The sequence below is a fragment of the Paraphaeosphaeria sporulosa genome (genome assembly GCF_001642045.1).
Source record: "Paraphaeosphaeria sporulosa strain AP3s5-JAC2a unplaced genomic scaffold CC84scaffold_8, whole genome shotgun sequence".
Taxonomy (NCBI): Eukaryota; Fungi; Ascomycota; class Dothideomycetes; order Pleosporales; family Didymosphaeriaceae; genus Paraphaeosphaeria; species Paraphaeosphaeria sporulosa.
Window position 1 is genome coordinate 1,040,722 of NW_017253367.1, and position 20,982 is coordinate 1,061,703.

At 52.4% G+C, this 20,982-nt stretch overlaps 8 protein-coding genes across 8 annotated transcripts; 5 read left to right on the forward strand and 3 right to left on the reverse strand.

The window, feature by feature from the left end:
• Positions 1 to 235: 235 nt before the first annotated feature.
• Positions 236 to 2,380, reverse strand: CC84DRAFT_1178473 (uncharacterized protein; the record flags this gene model as incomplete). Its single annotated transcript, XM_018180345.1, has 1 exon — positions 236 to 2,380. One exon carries the CDS (start codon positions 2,378 to 2,380, stop codon positions 236 to 238), a length of 2,145 nt encoding a protein of 714 aa, XP_018033270.1.
• Positions 2,381 to 5,913: 3,533 nt separating this feature from the next.
• CC84DRAFT_1178474 (uncharacterized protein) lies at positions 5,914 to 6,521 on the forward strand (the record flags this gene model as incomplete). The annotated part of the gene is made up of 2 exons (XM_018180346.1): positions 5,914 to 6,139; positions 6,295 to 6,521. 2 exons carry the CDS (start codon positions 5,914 to 5,916, stop codon positions 6,519 to 6,521), a joined length of 453 nt encoding a protein of 150 aa, XP_018033271.1.
• A 1,040-nt stretch (positions 6,522 to 7,561) lies between these two features.
• CC84DRAFT_1261581 (PLP-dependent transferase) lies at positions 7,562 to 12,447 on the reverse strand (the record flags this gene model as incomplete). Its single annotated transcript, XM_018185077.1, has 3 exons — positions 7,562 to 10,211; positions 12,016 to 12,353; positions 12,403 to 12,447. 3 exons carry the CDS (start codon positions 12,445 to 12,447, stop codon positions 8,054 to 8,056), a joined length of 2,541 nt encoding a protein of 846 aa, XP_018033272.1. The 3' UTR covers positions 7,562 to 8,053.
• On the forward strand, positions 7,578 to 7,974 carry CC84DRAFT_937569 (uncharacterized protein). The gene is made up of 2 exons (XM_018187917.1): positions 7,578 to 7,795; positions 7,872 to 7,974. Exons 1-2 carry the CDS (start codon positions 7,644 to 7,646, stop codon positions 7,909 to 7,911), a joined length of 192 nt encoding a protein of 63 aa, XP_018033273.1. The 5' UTR covers positions 7,578 to 7,643; the 3' UTR covers positions 7,912 to 7,974.
• Positions 12,448 to 14,053: 1,606 nt separating the features above from the next.
• CC84DRAFT_1207720 (cytochrome P450) lies at positions 14,054 to 15,885 on the forward strand (the record flags this gene model as incomplete). The annotated part of the gene is made up of 4 exons (XM_018182116.1): positions 14,054 to 14,066; positions 14,101 to 14,166; positions 14,384 to 14,874; positions 14,924 to 15,885. The coding sequence occupies 4 exons, from the start codon at positions 14,054 to 14,056 to the stop codon at positions 15,848 to 15,850; spliced, it is 1,497 nt and encodes a 498-aa protein (XP_018033274.1). The 3' UTR covers positions 15,851 to 15,885.
• A 460-nt stretch (positions 15,886 to 16,345) lies between these two features.
• CC84DRAFT_937736 (uncharacterized protein) lies at positions 16,346 to 16,687 on the forward strand. The gene has a single exon (XM_018187918.1). The coding sequence runs from the start codon at positions 16,384 to 16,386 to the stop codon at positions 16,597 to 16,599; it is 216 nt and encodes a 71-aa protein (XP_018033275.1). The 5' UTR covers positions 16,346 to 16,383; the 3' UTR covers positions 16,600 to 16,687.
• Positions 16,627 to 17,737, forward strand: CC84DRAFT_1178478 (uncharacterized protein; the record flags this gene model as incomplete). The annotated part of the gene is made up of 5 exons (XM_018180347.1): positions 16,627 to 16,629; positions 16,674 to 16,826; positions 16,865 to 16,994; positions 17,134 to 17,507; positions 17,717 to 17,737. 5 exons carry the CDS (start codon positions 16,627 to 16,629, stop codon positions 17,735 to 17,737), a joined length of 681 nt encoding a protein of 226 aa, XP_018033276.1.
• Positions 17,738 to 18,856: 1,119 nt separating this feature from the next.
• Positions 18,857 to 20,683, reverse strand: CC84DRAFT_1097224 (uncharacterized protein; the record flags this gene model as incomplete). Its single annotated transcript, XM_018174700.1, has 3 exons — positions 18,857 to 20,112; positions 20,175 to 20,386; positions 20,439 to 20,683. The coding sequence occupies 3 exons, from the start codon at positions 20,681 to 20,683 to the stop codon at positions 18,857 to 18,859; spliced, it is 1,713 nt and encodes a 570-aa protein (XP_018033277.1).
• Between the last annotated feature and the right edge of the window lie 299 nt (positions 20,684 to 20,982).

The window sequence follows — 20,982 nt, forward strand, 5'->3', positions numbered from 1 at the left end:
AACGGTATTGAGGCCGTCATACCAAATAGTTACCAAACACAAGCAGGAGAATCGATGTAATGGCGAGCAAACCCAATCCTGAACTCCGAATTCTGGTAACGTATGTCCACAACGCCAGTCAGAAGAAAACCAAACACCAAGTTTTTGGCGGCGGGTCACCTGTTAGTCCAAGGTACATGAGCTGAACACCACGTGGACCGAATATTATGAAACATACGGTAAGAAAACCGGAAAATTAGTACATATGTCGATATGCATCGTGCATCCTTCCCTGTGGACGGTAAGCCCACTCGTCCACCTCAGGAGCCCCCCGGCCTCTGAGACTGTTTCGCCGCTGCGTGAGGCCACTGCGGCGGGACTGGTTTATATAGTTCATCGCGCCCAGCTCGTCAGCCATCGCACGGAACTCGAAAGGCTCGGGGGCGTTATCTGTGATGTATCGCTGTTGGAAAGGTTGCGTGGCGTAGTCGGTGTATGATCGGGAGGGCTGAGCTGGGTGTCTTGGGTCGAAAGGGTTGGAGAGCTGCACGCTGTGGCGACGAGGAGCCATAGGTGGTTGTCGAAAGGAAGGAGTGTGAGGGGGCTCTGCATAGCCGTCATAGATAGAGCCTCTCGGGCGATGAGGGTAATCGTCTGCCTCAAAGTGTCGCTTCTGTCGTCGGTGAGACTCTTGGTGGGCAGGTATGAAGGCGTCATGGCGTGGGATTGGCATGTTGCGTGAGCGAAGGTGTAATCCCCCACCTACTTCAGAAGTAGTACGACTGTGCATGCGCGGACGTATGGGTTCGGAGAAGACACTGTCGTCAGAGGTGTAGATCGAGGAGTGGCCGTCGATGACTGAGGAGCCGGTGTCGCTTCCGCCGACCGATGAGTGTCGCGACATGGGATGGACATCGAACTTGTCTCGCTTGGTGTAAATTGGGTTGGTGAAGCCCGGTGAGTGCATAGGTTTGTTATTGCGTCTTTGATCATGATTGGCAGCATGCGCATCTCTTCCGTGGCCATCCTTTCGTTCACGTTCACGATCGTTGTCATTGTCAATGTGTATGTTGAAGATTTGCTGTGTGGGAAGAGCAGATGCAGACGACCTCGGCGAGCTACTCTTAGACGAAGGGCTATGCTTGCCTTCATGGATGACTTCCACGTCGGATCGACTTCGGCCATGTGACTTCTTCACTTTGAAAATCTTGGGCATACCTCGTTCACGACCCCTGCTGTGGCTTCTGTCCTTGCCGCGACTGTGAGAACGTCCAACAATTCCATGACTCCTGTTCCTGCCCCGACTGCGAGAACGTTCAATGAATCCATAAGCGCCGTCTTCGACCGATCTAGAGCTGAATTGGGAGCCAATATCAGAGCCACTGGAATCAGAGTCAGACTCGCCCGCATACACCATAGGTACTTCTTGGAATTCGCGGCGGAGATTCTTGGATTTGGACTTTTGATGCTTGAGCACTCGGGGGTCAAGAATCTCGGGCTGAGGCATGAATTGGGGGGCAGGCCTGACTTCCGGAAAGCTGCCAGGCATAGGCATTGGTTGCTGTTGAGGATCGAATGGCGGTTGCACGACTTGCGTCTGCTTGACCGGTCCGCCATGTGGAGGAGGAGGTGGTGGTATGCCCACGCCGCCTCCTGGATGTTGCGGGACGGGTAACATGCTATGAGGCTGCTGAAAATGAGAGCCCCCTTGCACATAATGTGGTGGGTGCGGAAGATCTTGACGCCCGTGCATATGCTCTCCTCGTTCATGTCCATTCACCTGTATTGGTTGTGCACCCATAGGAGGTTGTTGATGCATGATATGAGGCTGCACATGCCCCATACCGGGACCATGTTGATTCACGTTCCGATGTGATTGATTCGTCTGGGTAACACCTCCCTCGAAGGGCCCTCGCAATGGGGGAGACCCAAAGGAGTCATCGTTAAAGTCATGTGTTGGCTCAGTTTTTAAGATGACCTCGATGCTCTTAATGACCTTCTTCTGGCTGGGCCACTGTTTGACGATCTCCTTTTTGACGTCTATCCCTGCGATGATCCATTCGATATTTGAGTCGGATTCCCTCTCGTTTTGCTCTTGTACAAGTGCATTGATCAGTCGACGAGCAGATTCTGACTTGAGGCTCATCAGTGTGTCTTTGACTGTATTCCTTGGGTTCTGGTGCAGCTTGGACAAGGCTTTTCGAATGTCAGAGGTGGAGAGACGATGGTGTACTGGCGTAACATCATCCCAAGACGAAACGTTCAGTGGCTTATGGATGGAGAAGAACGCTAGTTGCTCTTGGTCAAGTAAGTGGATATGCTGCTGGTCACTAGGGAGCCCCTGGTGTCTCATGGTGTTCTGTACTCCACGAGAATGGTTCGTCGAGTGCTGACCAGACATCATTTGTGGAAAAGATATGTGGTGACAGTAGGCCTTAGGCTGGGCTGACTTGAGTATGAGAGAACATAGAAGCCTAGCTCCGCGAAACAGCAAAGAAGTTGTACGAGAAGGGCGACTAAGTAGGCAGTAGTGACTCGAGAGTGTGAGGTAAATGCGAGGAGTCGATAAAGCTATATAGACAGCCAAATTGTACTCTTGTCGTGTGCAACACGATTGGGGATTGGGGATTGAGGGTGCTGCATTTCGGCAAGTCCATGCAGTAACGTTTCAAGTGCAAATGCGGGAGATCTAGGCGAGCATGGCAAGTCCCGGTTGAGCTATGTGGGGGGTGTAGGTTGTCGTTGGATCTTGGCCAGGGCGTATGCAAGCCCCAAATTGTTGTTTGAATCTAATGTTCACCGGCTCAAGCCGTCGTGGCTACCGGACAGAACGAGGCAAAAAGGAGTTTCCCAGGGCAAAGTCATAGTCAAGCCGCGTCCTCGGGACAATTTGTGCGGCTCGCTACTGACCGGACGAGTAAGACGAATTGCAATGCAGCCGGTCGACACCTTCCTGTCAGCCGGGTCCTTCATGCACGCTGAGGGCGTTTGCGCTTGCGTTTGCATCGCGTACGCGCAGAAACCCTGCACCTGGTATCGATGGGCGTTATCCGATGGGCGGCAGAACAGTGCCAGTGGAGCGACAAAGCTGCTGGCACAATGCAGCGCGGTAGGAGGGGATCGTCGCTTCGAACGGGTGTTTACGCTAAAGCGCATGGTGGCGCACCTACTCGGGCCACTTGTGTTCCTCCTACCCACCGGCACAAGGCAACCGCTTGCTATTTCCTATCGCGCATTAGGATTGTCCATCCCGCTCGTTAATTCCTGAAGCGTGGCCTGCTCACTGTTCGTCCTGCGTCATCCTTGTCTCTTGGTTCGATGCGTTGGTTTCCGAAGGCTCCGAAGCTGGCTGCTGTTTCGTTACTTGAAGGTCCCTCCCTGTATCGAGCAGCAGTTATCCGTATATACCACCCGAGTACAACAGTCCTTATCGCCAGCCAGCCAACTTATCAGCCGACTCTCGGCAGGTACAGCCTCATTAGCCACGCCCTTACTACGGTATTGCGGGCCTAGCACAAGACGAACAACAAACAACATACTAGCCTTATATCATGTGATGCGGCTCTGAACCATGGGATCGCGTAGGCCATGTACTGTATGCGTGGATGGATCTACAGCGTCTGAGACAGGCCTCACATGCAACATGACGCCCTCATCTGCAACTGATCATGCTGGACCAGTCCCAGCTTCAGAAAGACCAATGTTAACTCCGCATACCGAGCAGGGGTCTGCATGCTGGTAAGATAATCAGAGCTACACCGGACGTGGCGCATGCAGAATGTCAAATGACACGTTCGGTCCTCAGCCTTGTGGACTGCGCCAGCTTGTTACTCGACGAGGAGAGAGGATCAGGACCAAGCTCATTGTTATAGGCTCGATCTCTTCTGCAAGTTCAATTGGAGGCTCGCCTGGACGCTGATTTACACGATCCTTATCACGAGCGGGACAGACTCACACCGGATGGAAGCTCCGCATCTGACACATGTTCGCCGGTCCTTTTCTTCGGCGAAACTACGATACATACACGATACGGAAGCCCAACCCAGTCGCCTTACAGACTGTGCTTTAACCCATGTCCATATTCATTAGCATCTGCTTCTTCCGGTACAGCAGTACTCTACGCATGACGCGTTACCGACCGCTTCGGTATTTGCAACTAAGCCTACAACCGATCATGGATCTGTGGAACCAGCAAGAATTTTCCATTGGGGATGATGCAGCTAATGTGGGCGCTGCGACCGGAACGATGCAATACGAAGAGCGCAACAGGGCCGTTGAAAGTGTGGGCTGAGACAACGCCACAAGAAAGAGCACTGTCGTTACCCTTGATATACGATACTATGACAGATCCGGCGATGCTGTCTGTCTAAGTCTAGGATTATCCTGTTATTCCTGCGTTTGCATCGGGGCGTATGCTACAGAAAAAGTAATCGATGTTGATGGGAAGTCGGCTACAGGACGTACGCGTGGCAATCGGCATTTCCTCAGGATCCCAGCTTGAAGCGCATAATCAGAATAGGCAACTGTTTTGCTCACTCGTCCTTGAAGCGCATCACGTTATTGTGAGTTGATGATCTTCGTTGCCAGCTGGAGAGGAGCCCGTCTACGATCGTTGCAGGGAGAGAAATTATCTCTCAAAGATACAAATTCAACAAGCGACGACATTGTTACATTGTCCTGTAGTATAAGGCCTCCAATTTGACTCGATACGCAGCAGCTGTATCTTTCCAGAGCTCTAAACACTGCCCCATTGTACCCCGCTCTCCGCATCCCGCTCGATTATTCACCGGGGCTGGGGATATGCCTTTGGTCGTCCGCTCCATATCAACGCTGATATGTTACCTTGCTCGACCAGGGTTGCAGGACTATCTATCGTCATACCATCGGAAGGATTCTGCAGGCGATCGAGGATCAAGGGCAGCATTTCGCAGCTTATATGCCGGGCTGTTTCAGCTAAGAACAAGACAAATGAAACTGGGTGATCGTTCTTAGGGCAAGCTGGCTCTTCTTGTTTCGAGAACAGTCGATACCTTTGGCGACATGCGCAGGCAATCAGGATCCACGCCAGGCGACTAGGTGGATAGCCTGTACTAATCTGTTCATCTGACTTCTCTGGAAGTCTGGCATTTTCAAAGATGGCTGTCACTTTTGGAAACCCTCTACCCGTTGCACAACTGATCATCTCAGCCTTACAGCTTGATTGCCACCCCAAAGATAGGTGATTGGCAATACCATCTATACCATACAAGTCGAGCTGCATCGTGGACACAGCTCCGCCATATGGTACTACTTACTACGCCAAAAGCAGTTTGTATCGTCCATTTTGCCACGTTTGTTGCCCTCTGCGACTTGCTGGTCCGCCTCACCCATGTTTTTGGACCGCGGGGCCACACTTGGAGCCCTGAGCGCCCATGCAGTGCCAGAAAAGAAATACCGCATCTATAAAAAAACACTTTGTATGACAATATCCACGCATGTGGAACACCAACACGATCTTTCGCTAAACTAGGTCTCGCGTTGCACACGACCGGGTGGCTGTACTAGGCTCCAGAGGGCACTTCACTCAGCTTACACACAGACCGTACGGCTAGAATTGGGGACACACTATACGGGTACCGGGGCGATGGGAGACGCGACTTTGTTTTGCCATGTCAAGCATTTGCCTTAGGCATTCTTGACATCGATCCTGTGCGTTCAGCACCTCAGCTTGCAGAAATGATAAGTCGGCGTATAATTCCCTAGCCATACTGTGGGCGGACGCTGGAGGGAAGTGATTCACGTCCTTGTCATCATCACAAAAGGGTAAGTCCGTCTTGTTCACGTCGACGAATGCCGATGTGTCCGCACAGACGTACGTGAACAGAACCTAGCAACACTAAATTATGATGTAACGGAAGCTCAACTGTTCTCCTACTACTTCCTGGGTGGCGCGCCATGCCTATGGCCATATCTCACTCTGATTTGACCCACATTCCAACGCCTGAGGCTGGCCTAAAGAGTAGTGCCTTCAGTTCACCAAGCCCTCTTCGTGAGATGATAGATTGCCCACGTCGTGATCAAGATAGCCGCTCCATAGACCGACCTGTCGGTGATGATCCTGCTGCTCAACGAGGTCTACTGAAAACACGTAACGAATTTCTTGCACATTCCAATCCAAGTTGTAAGCATGTGGCCATGCATCTATATGTCCGCAGTCTATTGAGATTATAAGCCCACTTTGCAAGCGCATCGAAGCATACATGCTCGGTATGCTCAAGTCAGAGCCAGCCGCACATCCTTCGCACCCAGTAGCGTTAGAAGACCTGCTGGACCTAGCTGTTGCTTCGGAGAAGGGAAAGATGTTGGGCCTCATCTCCATCGGCCTGGGTTACTTTCACAAGCATTTGACAGGTTTGAAGATGCCACGTACACATATGAAGTCATTGTTATATGATCTTCGCCATTACGCCTGCCACCAGAGCCACGAAATGCCTGGAAGGAAGGAATGCATGGGATTTCTTGTAAAGCGCAAGGAAGACTCCCACAGACTGTCGAGCACATGATCCTCTGCGTTATGACAGCAGAGTCATTAGGATCCAGCCCACTGGCGCCTTCCGGGTTCCGCAGTGATTCCGAGTGAGTATATCTGCCACCTGCTGCTGCCCATGTTAACTAAGCCAAGGTTCAGAAGCGATCTGCATCGCTGGAGATCCCTTGTGCCAGCCAGCGACAAGAAACTACTCAGCAGGATTTGATCTCGTCTTTGGAAACTTCGAACCAGCTCACACTGATCAAGACACGTACTACTCATACCCACCCGCTCTCTTCACAATTTCAGCTCTGGACTCGGATCTGCTGTTCACTGCACCCGCTGAATACCATCTCACCGGTCTTGAGCCATTTTCTCAACAATGGCCCCGGACCAGACTTCGTCAACGGGGCCGCACTCAACGTCAACATTGCACTTGGCAGCGACCCTACTTTGCACTTCAACACTGGATTCGAGGCCAATTTGAACAATGGGTCCAATCCAGACTTCGCCGCTGCACCTACCACCCCATGGAAATCAGGCCCGCAAATCAACAGCCTCTCGGCGCTCGACCTCGGACAGCGAGCGCAGTCGTCAAACCTAAGCTCATTCTTTGCGCGTGACAGAGCGCAAAGAGCCATGCTCAAACAAAGACGATATCAATCCAGTAGGTAAGCGCGCGAGGACTGGGGACATTGACGCGTTCGATTGGTGAGGCCGGGAAGCGGGATGAGGAGGTAGTAATGGCGGGTGGGTCTTTGTACATTAGAGTCCTATATTCAATAGAATGGTCGAATATAGTATTGCATTCCCCTACCTATGTCAGATTCGTTCTCTGCGCCTCACCCTTGTCGCTCCCTTCACATCATCACTAGCAGATCGACAAAGATCGCATTACTTCTTCACTCCTTTCATTCATTCCATCAACTCACCTCTCTCTATATACACCTTCACACCACAGACATTACCATTACCCTGTGCCAGTGTCATCGAATCCGTTCCTCTACCATCAAAACCAACCAACAACCAATGCGCCGCGCTCAATCGCACAGGTAGCAATTGAATACACTTCAACCCCCCCCCCCCGTTTCTCAAAAGACAACCCCATGCAGAGGTCTAAACGAGAAGACAAGAATCAGACAGAAGAAAAAATAAAATGGTAGAATCTAACTCAATACAGCGAGGGTATGAAGGATATCGTACAAGAATACATGCTCGTTTGCCAGTTTCCCAATCAAGACAGTTGCGCCGGACCCAATATCGCAAAACAGACATACAGCGCCACGCATGCAAAAGGGCGGAGAAGCAGTGGAGGTAGCGCCGGGGAACGAACAAGGCAACCGGGCAAGGGCGATGTCTTAGTTCGGGACGACGAGGCTACGAGTTCGCGCCTCAAGCACCTGCACATGTCCCGTCGATCCTAGTGTCTCACGGGATCCGTGAAATACGCGTTGTTGAAAGGATCTGCGAACACGAAGACCAGGGCGCGCCCGCCTCACTTCAGTCCGTGTTGCGCCCTGTCCCTCTGGTTGCCCCGTCACGTGCCAGCCCAGCCCGGAGAAGCGGCTATTTGAGAGGTAGCTGAACGTCCTCCGCTCCACGCTTGATCACGTCTGCCAATCTCCACCTGGGAGGCTTGACAATGCTGAGGCTGTCTTTCTCTTGCGTGGTAAGCTCCTCTGGGTCTGCACCGCCAGCGACACCGCTGCTGAACTTCAGCTGCAAAAGGTCACCGACCTCATCGCAAGCTGCGAGCATGCGATCCAGGTCGTCCTTGGTGTGGGCTGCAGATATGCAGAAGCGTGCTCTTGACGAGACGAGGGGCGTAGCTGGGTATCCCACAACGACGACCGAGATTTTACGCTTGAGCATCTCATGGGAGAACGCGGGCATCTTGGCGGGGTTGTAGAGCATGACGGGAATGATAGGCGAGTCGTCGTGGCCGTAGACAATGTAGCCGAGTCGCTTGAGACCGAGACGCAAATACCTGGAGTTGAAAGCCAGGCGCTGCAGGCGCTCCGCACCTTGTCCGGGAACCAGTTCCCCGCTGATGATGCGAAGGGACGAAGCAATTTGAACAAGGACTGGTGGACCAGGCGATTCGGCAAACAGCATGGCAGCGTTCTGTGTCCGTAGCTTGTCGATGATTTCCTTGCTAGCTGCGAGGTAACCTCCGTTGGCACCGAATGACTTTGTAAGGGTTCCCATGAGGATATCGACTTCAGAGGGGTCAATGCCGAAGAAGTCGCACACGCCACGACCGCGAGGACCAACAGCACCTACGGAATGAGCCTCGTCAACGAACAGGTTGAACTTGTACTTCTTCTTCAGCTCGATCAGGGCAGGAAGGTTGCACATGGTTCCCTCCATCGAATAAAGGCCTTCGACGGTAACGAGAATCTTCTTCCACGGACGGTGTGTGCGAGGCTGTCCCTGCGAGATGGCTTCCCTGAGCAGACGCTCCAAATCCCGCATGTCGTTGTGCTTGAACATCTTGATCATGGAGCCGGAAAGACGCGCACCGAACCGGATCGAAGAGTGATTCAACTCGTCCGAGAGCATGAGGCAGCCCCTGCCAATCAGAGTCGAGAAAGCGGTGGCATTGGTGACGAAACCCATGGAGAAAACCATGGAAGCGGGCTTGCCCACAAAGCGAGCGATCAAATCCTCCACCTCGACGGTCAATTCGGATGTGCCGGAGTCTGCGCGAGGACTGGCCATGGTAACACCGTACTTGCGGACTGCCTGCTCGGCAGCATCGGCGCAGGGACCCTCAGATTGTGCGAAACCAAGGTAGTTGTACGAGCTCATGTTCAAAGTCTCGGTGGTCGAACCAAGGAGCTTGAAAGTGTTGTTTCCGTCGTCAGACTTGCGGTCGAGGAGGGTGATGAATCGTCCCGGAACGCCAGTGGTTGGTCGCGAGAAGCAGTCATTGATCCTCATCTTCAGTCGGCGGGTGTAGAAATTGTCGAAGTCGCTGTTGAGAGGCGCATACCCATCCCTCTCGGCCAGATGGCTATAGTGTGCGGCCCGGAAACGCTTGCCAAAGAAATCGCGAACGTGGCCGAATACAATTAAGATTAGGTAGCTGATGTAGGTGGTGAGCAAGAAGTAATAAGGCGGTTCGTCTTCTACGGGGTCTCCGAATTCGCCCTCGAATGTGCTGGTGTACCGGTGCTTTTGCGATCCAATGGGACCGAACTGGGCATCGGCTCTAGCTTTCCGCCGTGCTTCTTCCGGGTTGAAGAGGGTCTTGGGTTCGGTGGTGGGCATCTTCTCGCCGGTCGCCGTTGTTAGGTTGATGGTCGGGAGGGAAATCGAGGCGGTATTGATCTGCTGCGGAGGCGAAGGGTTGTCCAGAAGGGCCTGCTGCTGCGCAACAAGGGCGTCACGCAGGGCCGCAGCCTCACCACGGGTCCTAGGCGTGTTGCCGCCGAAAAGCGATGTGAACTTGTTGCCCTTGGTGAAGGAAGAGCGTCGCGGCTGCTCCTTCTTCTCGTTCAGGGCGTCGAGCGAAGGGGTAGAGGAGGATGGGGATACGGTCGCAAACGGATTGATGGTTCGAGTAGGCATGGCAGAGGAGGTGCGAGTGCGTTGGGCGGCTACGAGGAATTGGTGCTCGTGCAGGTGGTTAGTCGGCAGCCGGCAGCGCTCAGAGAGCTTTTTGTCGGACGCGGGCGGTAAGACGCAGCGTGCAGACTGCGGCAGGTGCAACTGCGGGGCGCTGCGGGGGGTTATTAGCAGGAGCGCAGATGGAGAGGCACGGCGTAGGGGAACGGAGGGCGCGGAGGTGGGTGGTCGCGCGGGCTATAAGTGCGTCCTCTTGCGTCCGCGGTGGTGTGCATATGCAGGCGCATGGTGCGCTAGACGTTGGATAGACGCCGGGGACCGCCGGATGGGAAGCTGCGGAGGGCGCGGATGCAGCTGCACGAGCGGCTGGATGGACTGACGTACGCTGTGATTGAATTGACACAAGGCCTCGCAGCGGGCGTTGCTGGTCTGCTCGTGTGGTGCGCTGAATGCCGCGTATTTGCTGCTCCCACGGATCCGACGTGTGTTTCTCGTGGCGCAGAGCCGCTACCTGTCGCCGAGGACTAACGGCACTTGACGTCGCTATGCGTGCTCTGTTACCCGCGCCACCAGCGAAAAGTTGGCGTGTCGAAGGTTGCGCAAAGTCACCGAGGGCAAGAGGGAGCGGGACAGCTCGGAGCTAGGGGACAGGCCTTATTAGGGAGCAAAATTGTGATGGTTGGGATGTGAAATGAGGTGCACCCCGTCGCCACTCGGTCAGGGGCAGGCCGCTTTGTGCCTGGCATTGTCGGCAGCAATCGCTAGCCGCTTCCGAGCCATGCCTTCCAACGGCCGAGCCCATCTCGATCCAGCCCCGAGCGACCACCGGCCAGCACAGCAACCGTGGAACCGTCCATTGTGCGCCTGTGAAAATTGCCATTGTTGACGCGACACTGCGTCCTGTGCGCTTGACCGCAACCTGCTCACGACCGTCTTCAACAGCTGCCCGGCATCAATTGCTCACCTCATGCACAAGTCAGCCCACCCGCGCGAGTCCGCATTGAGCCGTCTAGCACTCCTATCTGACACTGTGACACGCCGATGCCTTCCAGTTGCACGCGAGCACCATCGCATGCTCTCAAAGAGGCTCTGCTTGCGCCCATCCGCAGCTTACCAACGCCCCGACCCTCCGAGGCCGCACAATTCCTCTTGTGCTCAAAGCTCCCAGTCCACCCGTGCGACCATCAGCCCTAAAACTCGTCCCCTTGCATCGACCATATTTTGTATGACTAACGCACGGGTCAGGGCTGTTCCCACACTGAGCCTCTAGCTCCCTTGGCCGGCCCGGCCACCGTCGCCTACCATCTGGACGACCCAACGCCTACACCAAGGCTCGTTGACGGTTCAGACGCCCCAAGCACGTGGGAAATTGCCTCTGACATCATCTCGTCATCGCTGCATCGAACACGCACCCGCTATCGCCGCAACGCCAGTCCTTGCCCACCCGCATATGGCGGTGGATGTGGTTCCACGTTAGCAACGGCATCCGGGGAACCCTTACCAGCACTGCTGTCACATCGATTCGAGTTCGATCTTGTCTTACGATCGGCTGATCTCGCAGAGTTATCCACTGGCGCGAGTCAATCCTGCGTTGCCTGTGCATGGCTTGGACTTGGCGTACCGCGGTGCTCGTCATTGACTGCAACATCCAACTAACGTCTTCCTCTCTCGCGCTCCATTGCCAAAGTATACTTTAGTAGACGCCTCTTCCGGTCTTTCTCATCATCGTCTAGTCGCAATGACGGAGAGTTGGCATGTTCTTAGGCAGGCCTTTTGTCTTTAGAACACCCTATAACCCTATGTAGCGCTTTTGCCAACCAATTTCTCAGCTCCAGTCCTACCAGAGACTCCACGCCATAGCTGTCCAATGGCAGTTCGAAGCCGGTAATGACCTGGCTGTGCAATGGCGACACCTCTCGCGACTCTGGATCGCAGCAATAATCCATTGTAGAGAATACGTCGTCCAGACTGTTTGGCCGGGAATATTGAGCCTCATCAAGCGATCCATGACCTTGTCGTTTTCGGTTACGAAACCTTCTCCTAGCACTACGCCGAGGTCAATGGAAATCGTCTTCTCGCCCTTTGCACTTCGGTAATGAGCAAAGGCGTCTTCATACGTGTTTACAACACGGTAATTGGACTGTCCAGTGTGGCCGATGACGCCTGCAAAGGAAGACAGCAGGACAAAAAAGTCCATATCTGACGACAAGGTCTGGTGTAGATTCCACGTTCCTTGCACCTTCGGATTTACTACCTGACTCCACTGTTCGAACGTCATGTTTGTGAACAAAGCATCCTACAGAGGTCAGACGACGCCTCATGAACTCCGCAATATTGCGATTCACCTTGAGCACCATAGCAGCTTGTATCCATCCATGGATCCTTGGCATAGTTTGCAAACATTGGCCCACCGCTTCTTGCACCGCACAAACGTCTACGACGTTGCAGCGTGGACACTGAACGTTCAAACCCACGGATCGCATTTCATTCAGCATGTTCTGGCCTTTTGTGCTCGGTCCAGATCCAGAGAGCAAGCTCAGGTGCCTAGCACCACGTCGTACAAGCTAGCGTGCCATGCTCCGACCTATACCAGCAAGTCCGCCAGTAATAAGATATGTAGCGTTGGGCAAAAAATGATAGGTAGAATCGACACCTTAGACCACCTGGTATATATTAGCATCTGTCTCGCAAGAAACTCTCGGCGGACTAGCCTTACCGGTACAATTACTTCTTTGTTCACTTCGAGGACCACCTTTCCGTAACTTTTGCCGCTTTTTAAAGAACGTTGCGCGCTCGAGTCTTGCTGCTAAGAGACCACGATAGTAAGATATCTTCATTGCATCAAGCCGCGAGAGGTAACCTGCAGCGTATGCCCCAGCCCACCCCCCAGACGAATGGCCAATAACTGTCGGCTGAACATTTAGCCAACAGAGCAGATCCAGTAGAGCTACTTGGATGCTGGTCGTAAGCACTTGGCTGTATTGCGCGTCGTTAACGGAGCAAGCTTGTTTCCCCTCGGTCAAATGATCGATGAGATTCCATGGGCACTGGAGTGTCTCCATATGGGCTTGACATTGATCAATGCTATTGCGGAAAACCTTTTTGGAGAGAAGCTCGCGACTCGTCACGTTTCCCAACAAGCTTTGGAATGAACCGGTGACTCGCCTTGATCTGAGCATTGCCTCGCTTCGTCGACTTGACCTGGTAGGGTCTATTTTACTGCTTGGTACATGTTTACTTATATCTACTGGGCTACAGCAAGCTGCCATCGGATACGCATGGACTTCAGCATTTGGTTTACCACTACTTCTGATTGCGCCTTTTTTAGTGGCCTTTTTTTTGTTGGGAATGGCTAAATCCTACACATCGAGAGAACTCAGAACCAGTCTTTCCTTGGAGGCTCTGTCGTTCTCATAAAAGCGTTGAGGATGATCTTGTAAGCCACCTGTACCCATTCGTTGTTTCTGTCAAGCATGTTACGATTTCATGAACACTTTCTTCTCGGGCAGTGTCCTCATGATCTGTCTCAGAAAATTTCCACCGCGTTTCATGACAGTGAATGGACTCTCATCTCTGGAGTCGGCTGTTCGATTCCTTTCGTTTGGAGCTTTCGTACCCATGGGATCCAGCTTCGCAGCAGCAATGATGAGAAAGCTGTGCGAGTTGGCGTACGCGGCAAGAACTGGAGGGTGGAACTAAGTTACGGCAGCTTGGAACCCACATTAGTAGATCAGCAAATCAGTGGAATGTATCTCAGCCAAACATCTTTCGTAGCGAGGGCAAGATGGCGCGGTCCAAGTATTGCAACATAGCCCTGCGGTTGGCTCGTTTGGTTGAACACTATTCCTTAAATAGCCGTAATCGCCCGTGGATGTTGTGGTGCTCAACGTGCAGCCGTGCAAGATAATCTTCGAAATGTGGCGTAGTCAAGGTTCCGGGCCCAGTAGGCTACAATCCAACCCACAATACCGCACGGCGCAGCCGAATAGATGAATTATGGGGCGTGGCGGTAAGCTCTGCATATGCTGCACATGATAACATAGCATGCTCCCCGATCATTCTACCATCTATCGATGATGGCATTTCCTCACCTCGCTTTAGGTTTCTTCGTAAGCTACCTTGTAGCGACAACTATTCGGAATGTATTCTTTCATCCACTCTCCTGTGTTCCAGGTCCTTTTTTTTTTTAGCTCGAATCAGCTCACTGCCATCGTTCTACCATGCATGCAAAGGCGACCGTCACATTTGGATATTGCAAAACTTCAGGATCTACGGTAAGCCGGGCCTCACCTCACCTCGCGACTTCTGAAGCATAACACATCTTAGGTGATAAGTTTCGCGCAGCTCCTAACACGGTCCTGTTCAACAGCCCTCGTGCTTACACGGATATTCATGGCACCCGCGCGAACATCATTCGTGGCAATTTCTACAAAGCTTGGAAATGTGACGAGCATGATTTACATACGGTGAACGCTATGGAGCCTGCGCTGCATGCGAAGAGGAGAAAACTACTCAATCTTGCGTTTACGGAGCAGTCGCTGAAGGCGACCAGTCCTATTATAGCGAGGCACATTGATCGGTGGATATTCCTGCTGAGTAGCACAGTAGGCTCTAATAGGAACGTACACGATGCGAAAAGCGGTGATACTGAGGCTTGGTCTCAGCCTGTCGACATGGCCGAGCGTGTGGAGTACCTCGTCTTCGACATCTTAGGAGAACTGTGCTTCGGAGAGAGCTTCAATACCAAGGAACCTGGGGCGAACATGTTGAAGGAGGTCACGGGTCAGATTTTGAACCAAGTTGCATTCGGATACAAGGTATGTAATGTTGCCCTGACGATGATGTAGGCGCTGACGGCTGCCACAGCTATCTAAGTCACCTTTCTACAACTTGTTTCTCTTCTTCCAGCCGCGCGGCCTTAACAGACTTCTTGCACGGCTCAGGAAACGGGAGGTCGTGGCGTACAACGAGTTCGTGGAGAACAGTGTCACGAAACGCATAGCTGCGCACAAAGCTGATCCAAGTGGGTCTCAAAAGGATATGTTCCACTTCTTGCTCACTGTGATTGATCCCGACACGGATCGTCCTGCATTCAGCGATCGGGGCCACATCCTTTCTGAGACGCGACTTCTCGCTTTGACTGGCACTGATACAACGGCCACGACGCTGTGCGGTGCTTTTTTCTACCTGGCGCAGTATCCGAATGTGCTCGCTAAGCTCCCATGCGAAATTCGTACAACCTTCCAGTCTAGCGAGAAGATAGAGCTGGGAGCCAAGCTGAGCAATTGCAAGTACCTGCGTGCCTGCATCGACGAGTCGCTTCGCATCGCGCATCCGGCGCCGAGCGAACTACCCCAAGAAGTGCTCCCAGGCGGTGCAGTGATTGACGGAGAGCACTACCCTGCGGGTACTCTGGTAGGCTGTGCTGCTTGGGCAATGGGTAGAGATGAGAATGTTTATGGAGACGACGTCGATGTTTTCCGGCCCGAACGCTGGATCCCGTCTGACGATGCCAATGCTTCAAAGACAGACGCCGAGGTTCTGAAGCTCAGACGTACGTTTCATCCATTTTCCGTTGGTCCTATGAACTGTGCGGGCCAAAATCTGGCCGTCCTGGAACTGCAAATGGTTCTTGCGAAAACGGTCTGGGCCTTGGACTTCAATCTTTCGTCGAGTGACGATACAGATGGTGATGCGTTGGACCAGCCATGCCCCCCTGTTTACCATGTCAAGGACATCTACCTTTCTATGAAGACTGGGCCGTTCCTCCGCTTCAAGCCAAGACTAGGGTAAAGAATGGATTACTGGCTAATGGGTCGGTCCAATGTATCCAACTTGGGTGGCTTAGGTTATCATCGATGATGTTCCTTTCGTTCGCTATGGGAGATCATTCTGCCAATAAACTTATACTTCGTTCTTTACTCGAATTTGACATACAGACCAGTCCACACAACGCTCTACCTCTCACTGAATTACCGAGTCCTCTGAGTGCCAGAGACGTGCGTGCGGATATGCGATTGACCCTGACGGCAGACCATATCGATTTTCTATATTAGCTGTACATGCTCTCCGAAGTACTTATAGGAGTCCCTTCAGCTGCCCGTAGCGACGACCATGAATCTCCGGTGAACGAGATCCTTGCTATGGATTAGTGTGGCCAATTCAGACAAGCGCTACCTCCTACATTATATGCACATAAATTATGCATACAAGAGGTATGTTCGAATAGCTTGTAGCAGTGTTACGAAGATATTTACCTGTCGACGCATGATGAGAGCAGGAGATTTTCGTGCCACCGACAATTAAAGGGGTTAAATGGCTCGTATATGGCATTGAATGGGTTCTGCAGGCTGGTAGGGATATGCTCATGTTGCTCTCTGTCTACGCCGCAAAGTCTTATGCTGACATGTGCATCCACTTCTAACGGATCCACCGTAGGTGTGAGGCAACGGTTTTACGTCCCGAGAGATCAGCTGGCCGCGGCCAAATCCTTCAAACTACAATTTTTCATGTCCATTAAATATACTGCCGCGAGATTGTAGGTCAAATTTGAGCTCAGTTCAGAGTGCATGGTACGATATTACAACGCACCGGAAGGCCTAAACTATCTCTGTAGCTAATGGTGACTCTGAACCTAAAACAACAAAACCAATTTGAGATTGAGAGTACTGCATTTATGCGATCAACTGCAGACGTTGACATGATCACACCAAGTCTGCAAAACTTCCCACGGGGCCAAATTCCCAGCAGATTGGTCACCGTCAAGTGTGTGAGTCTGCGTAGATTTATACTGAAAATGGAAAGTAGATCTATCACCAAGCGTTCGGCAAGGATGGGGAGACCGGGAAAGAAATGAACAAAAGGATTTGCGGGAAGCTTCCTGTGATACCTCCCCGCGGCGCCTACCTCAACATTAGGCCCATAATCCTCTACCTCGGTAAGACGGTTATTTCCTGCCAGAATGTGTTGCATGAAGCACAAATACAGGTAAATTGAAGGCGTAGGTAACCAACTCAAGCGGCACTCAAGGCTAGGTTTCAGCCTTCTCATTATACCTATTGTACCATGCGACCCAGACGCCCCTCACTTTCAATACTTCGATCCCAACGCTCATTCATACTTACGAGCGCTCCGGTGTTTGGAGACATACATCCAAATGAATGGTCCTTTCGACCGTGTGCTTGGCTTCAGTCAAGGAGCTGGACTCGCACTTACGTATCTCATACGTCACAAGCACTTGTATCCTGACGTTCCTCTGCCATTCAAGCTTGCGGTCCTTTTCTCGAGGGTCGGCGTCTACGACCTTGGCCAATGGATCAGAAATGGAACGTCAGTTCCACTCACGAGTATGCCTCGTAACCTGAATAAGATCGACCTTTCAGTAGCAATGGTGTGGGGTGAGAATGATTGGGATGCGGCCAAGTTCGAGGCTACAACAACGACAGCTCTGGTACGCGACGATTATGTGTGGACGTTTGTGCATGGGGGGGGGGGGGGGGGGGGGCATGAGCCCCCGTCTGCGAGAATCGAGGGAAGTGTGGTTGGTGCTGTTAAGGTCATCAACAGGGCTATTACGCAGGCACTTCTTGATTGACGCTCACTTCGTGTTGGAGCCCAAATTAGGTTGTGCAACTTGGCAACATGTATGAGTCTCACTAGGATTTGAAGGAAGCTTCCTAGAAGTTATGAAGATTTTGCTCTTTCACCATGACTAAGCTAGCATCGCTCATCCATCTATACCAAGAATATGAGCTCGCTCTCCAAATCATCGTAGTATCCCTGATCATCTTACGCGGGAGTTTTCCCTCTACCCAGCAACCTTCGGATACTTCTTGAATCTTCCAGATCTGCAATAAGCATCGACATCTAGATGGTACTTCGCTCAGTACAAGGCTTATTGACCAGACTTTCCAGCAAATAGCAAGCATCGTTTTACATCATTCCCGTCAACCCTAGACTTGCTTGCTGCAGTACAGGAAACGTCGGTTCCACTCAGTCCACAAAACGTCCACATATACGTTCTAGATGTCATAAACAAACTCATCAGGGCACAGCAGCATGAAGTTGAAATAGTCATGTTTCCTTATCCGATCTGAGCCAACGGGATGCTAACCAAATAACCCTATGGAAAAGTGTCCAGTCCGCTCAGCGGTCCAATCATTTTCACAAAAAAAAAAAAAAAAAGGTTCGGATTCTTATCTTATCCTCTCCTCATCTTTCTCCTCTCCAAGAAGTGTCCAAACAACAAATGGAAGAAAGAACCAGCAGACATAGCAGTACTGTAGCAGCAGAGAAGACTTCCAACATACCAGCGACAAGATAAACACAAGAAAACAAACACATGGTGCCACACACAACCAAACCTCTCAGCTTCAGAACCTCCCCACAGGTCGCGCTACCTCTTTCGAGGAGCAGCGCAGGTTCTACCAGTCCGCTGTTTTGTATGAAAAGGTCGCCTTTACTTCCCACCTTGTAACGCCGAGGAGAACCCCTCTCCGATAAGAGTCGTTGAGTTGCGTTACGCAGTGAAAAGTTGACGAAATCGAGTGCTGTGAGAGCATCGAGGAACAGCCTAAAGCCAAATAGAAAGAAGCCGGGGATTGAGGATGCAATATTTCGGACAGAAAGAGCCGCTTTATGTAAGCAATAGCCATGCTGTATTACGTGTGGCGGGCGCAATGCAGGCCAGGGCGGCGGTCGCATGACCTCTTTCGAGGTCGCGATATGCTCGCTAAGCAAGGTGCTTGAGCTGACAACTGTTGGGTATGATATAATGAACGGTGAAAAACGAAACGCTCATTACATATGGTGATTCTCGGGCGATAAGCTGGCTGGATCTATTGTGCCAAAAGAAACCAGATTCTGCATATCGAAGTCGTCACCGTGCTCTTCCATTAACGGAGATCGGAACGGAAGATTCAATGTTTGCTTTGCATACATGTCAGTCATTTGAAGAGCTTCCTCTGACATGCCGTTCTCGTGAGACATTGGGTACACATCTGCTGAGCTGGAGCGGCCAAACGAGCTCAGCGGCGGGGACTGATTGGCAATGATCGGGTCCTGGTGGGACATTGTTGGCATGGGAGATGTTGACGCAGCTGAGTGAGGCGGCGGGCCCATAGGAGTGTGCAAGTAGGGGGGAATGTTGTACTGCTGACCGAATGTCGATGCCGGTACGTTCTCAGTCCGCGGGCCTGAAGTGAAAAAGGCCGGTGTGCCAAACTCGGACGGCGAGTTGGCAGTGGTAGCAGACATAGGGTATTGGCGGTACTCCATACCATATCCAGCCGATGTATCAATGCTCAGGTTGGGCCCAATGGGCCCTGATGCGCTCTGAGGTACAGGCGCAAAGATCTCAGGATTAGGCGTATACGGTGAGGGCTCCGGCTGGATAAGGAATGAAGGCATCGGGTTGCGCAGAAGCGAGAAGTCAACCGCAACAGGCACGGAACGACTACGCTGTCGCTTGTGGCCACGCGCTTGGAAGCCACCAGGTGCAAAAGGTGAATCGTGGAAGCCATGACCTAGATGAGGATGTTGCATATGGTTAGGCTGCGACGCAGGGCGGTGGTTAATCGGTGAGACAGGTGCGGACACGGCGAGAGCATTGTGGTCGTAGATGTTATGTCGGTTCTGGAACGACTCCAATGAAACCAACTTCGCGAGCTGCCCACTCAAGACCTTCGGGTGGCCGCCAAGGTGATGCACCATCATTGTCGATGCTTGTTGCTCTTCGGTGAAGTCACCACACTGGAAGAAGCCTCCAGAGCCAGATGAATCCATGAAGAAGTTCGGGGGACGATTAAGCTCGACAATGAGGCCTCCTGGTCGCTGCGAGGCACCTTCAGCGTTACCGTTCATGTCTCCATTCTCCAGCGTGATGTTCTTAATGTACGAGAAGGGGTACTCGATCTTGTAGCCTGCTGAGTCATTGTTGATGTAATAGGTGACGCAGCACTTCTCAGGCGAGTAGAAGATCACGAGATCCATCGCACTCTGGCCCACACGGCGCCAGGAGCCAATGCTCAAAGAGCGACATGCGAAGTGGTGGATGACTGAGAAAGGTTAGCTGCGACTCTTTGTGATTCAGAGTGTTTCATTCGGGGTTAAAACTGACCAACTTTGGAAGAGCTGGTATCCGTATTGAGCAGCATGCCGCTCCCATACGGGGCCATTGATCCACCAGCGCGGCCAAGGAAGCTCGTCCCAATGGACTTGCCCGACTCCATGGCCTGGAGTGCGAGATACCGACGCATTGACTCTGGGATGTCATTGCAATCGCCTCCGTCTTCAATGCTCTTTTTCGCGATGTTCTTTATTTTCGCACGTCTAGACTGAGTTAGTGGTCCGTCAAAGAATCTCACACCTTTCATCGACGTACCTGTTCTGGAACCAGATCTGCACAGAGCGCTCCGTCATGTTGATTTCCTGGGCTATCCTTTCCCTTGTGGCCGCGGTGGGAGTGGGGTTTTTGTTGAATTCGACCTCGAGCGTTACCAGCTGGTCCTGTGTCGCCCGCTGGCGCTTCTGATTCTTCTGCTGCTGTGTGAGGGTGCTCTTGCGCGGTGGTCGGCGCGGTGCAGAGCCGTGTGTAGGGGTGGCGACAGAAGCGGTGGGCGAGGCCATGGTCGTCTCCTCGGGTGACTGCATGGCTGCGGTCTGGGACGCTGTGCTGTCGGGGAGTCGAGAGGGGAAATATCGACCGGGGGTCGTCTATCGGTTGTCGTAAGGTGTCGTGAAATAATAGTCCCAGGCTATAGTGATGGGTATTCGAATGTAGGAGGGAGTCCCGGAGGCTGCTGTGCGATATCCGTCGCAAGTCTCGGGCTCGAATACACGGTCCAGTCGCGCGGTCGAAGGTCAAGGAAAGAAGCTGCTACCTGGGAGCAGAGGGTCAAGAAGATCGGCCGGGGGCGATACTGGAG

Coding starts and splice junctions, on each gene's coding strand:
- CC84DRAFT_937736 (XM_018187918.1), top strand. CDS start 16,384: ATGGCATTGAATGGGTTCTGCAGGCTGGTAGGGATATGCTCATGTTGC.
- CC84DRAFT_937569 (XM_018187917.1), top strand. CDS start 7,644: ATGGTAGAATCTAACTCAATACAGCGAGGGTATGAAGGATATCGTACA. Junction 7,796..7,871: donor TGCAAAAGGGCGGAGAAGCA/GTGGAGGTAGCG, acceptor CGAGGCTACGAG/TTCGCGCCTCAAGCACCTGC.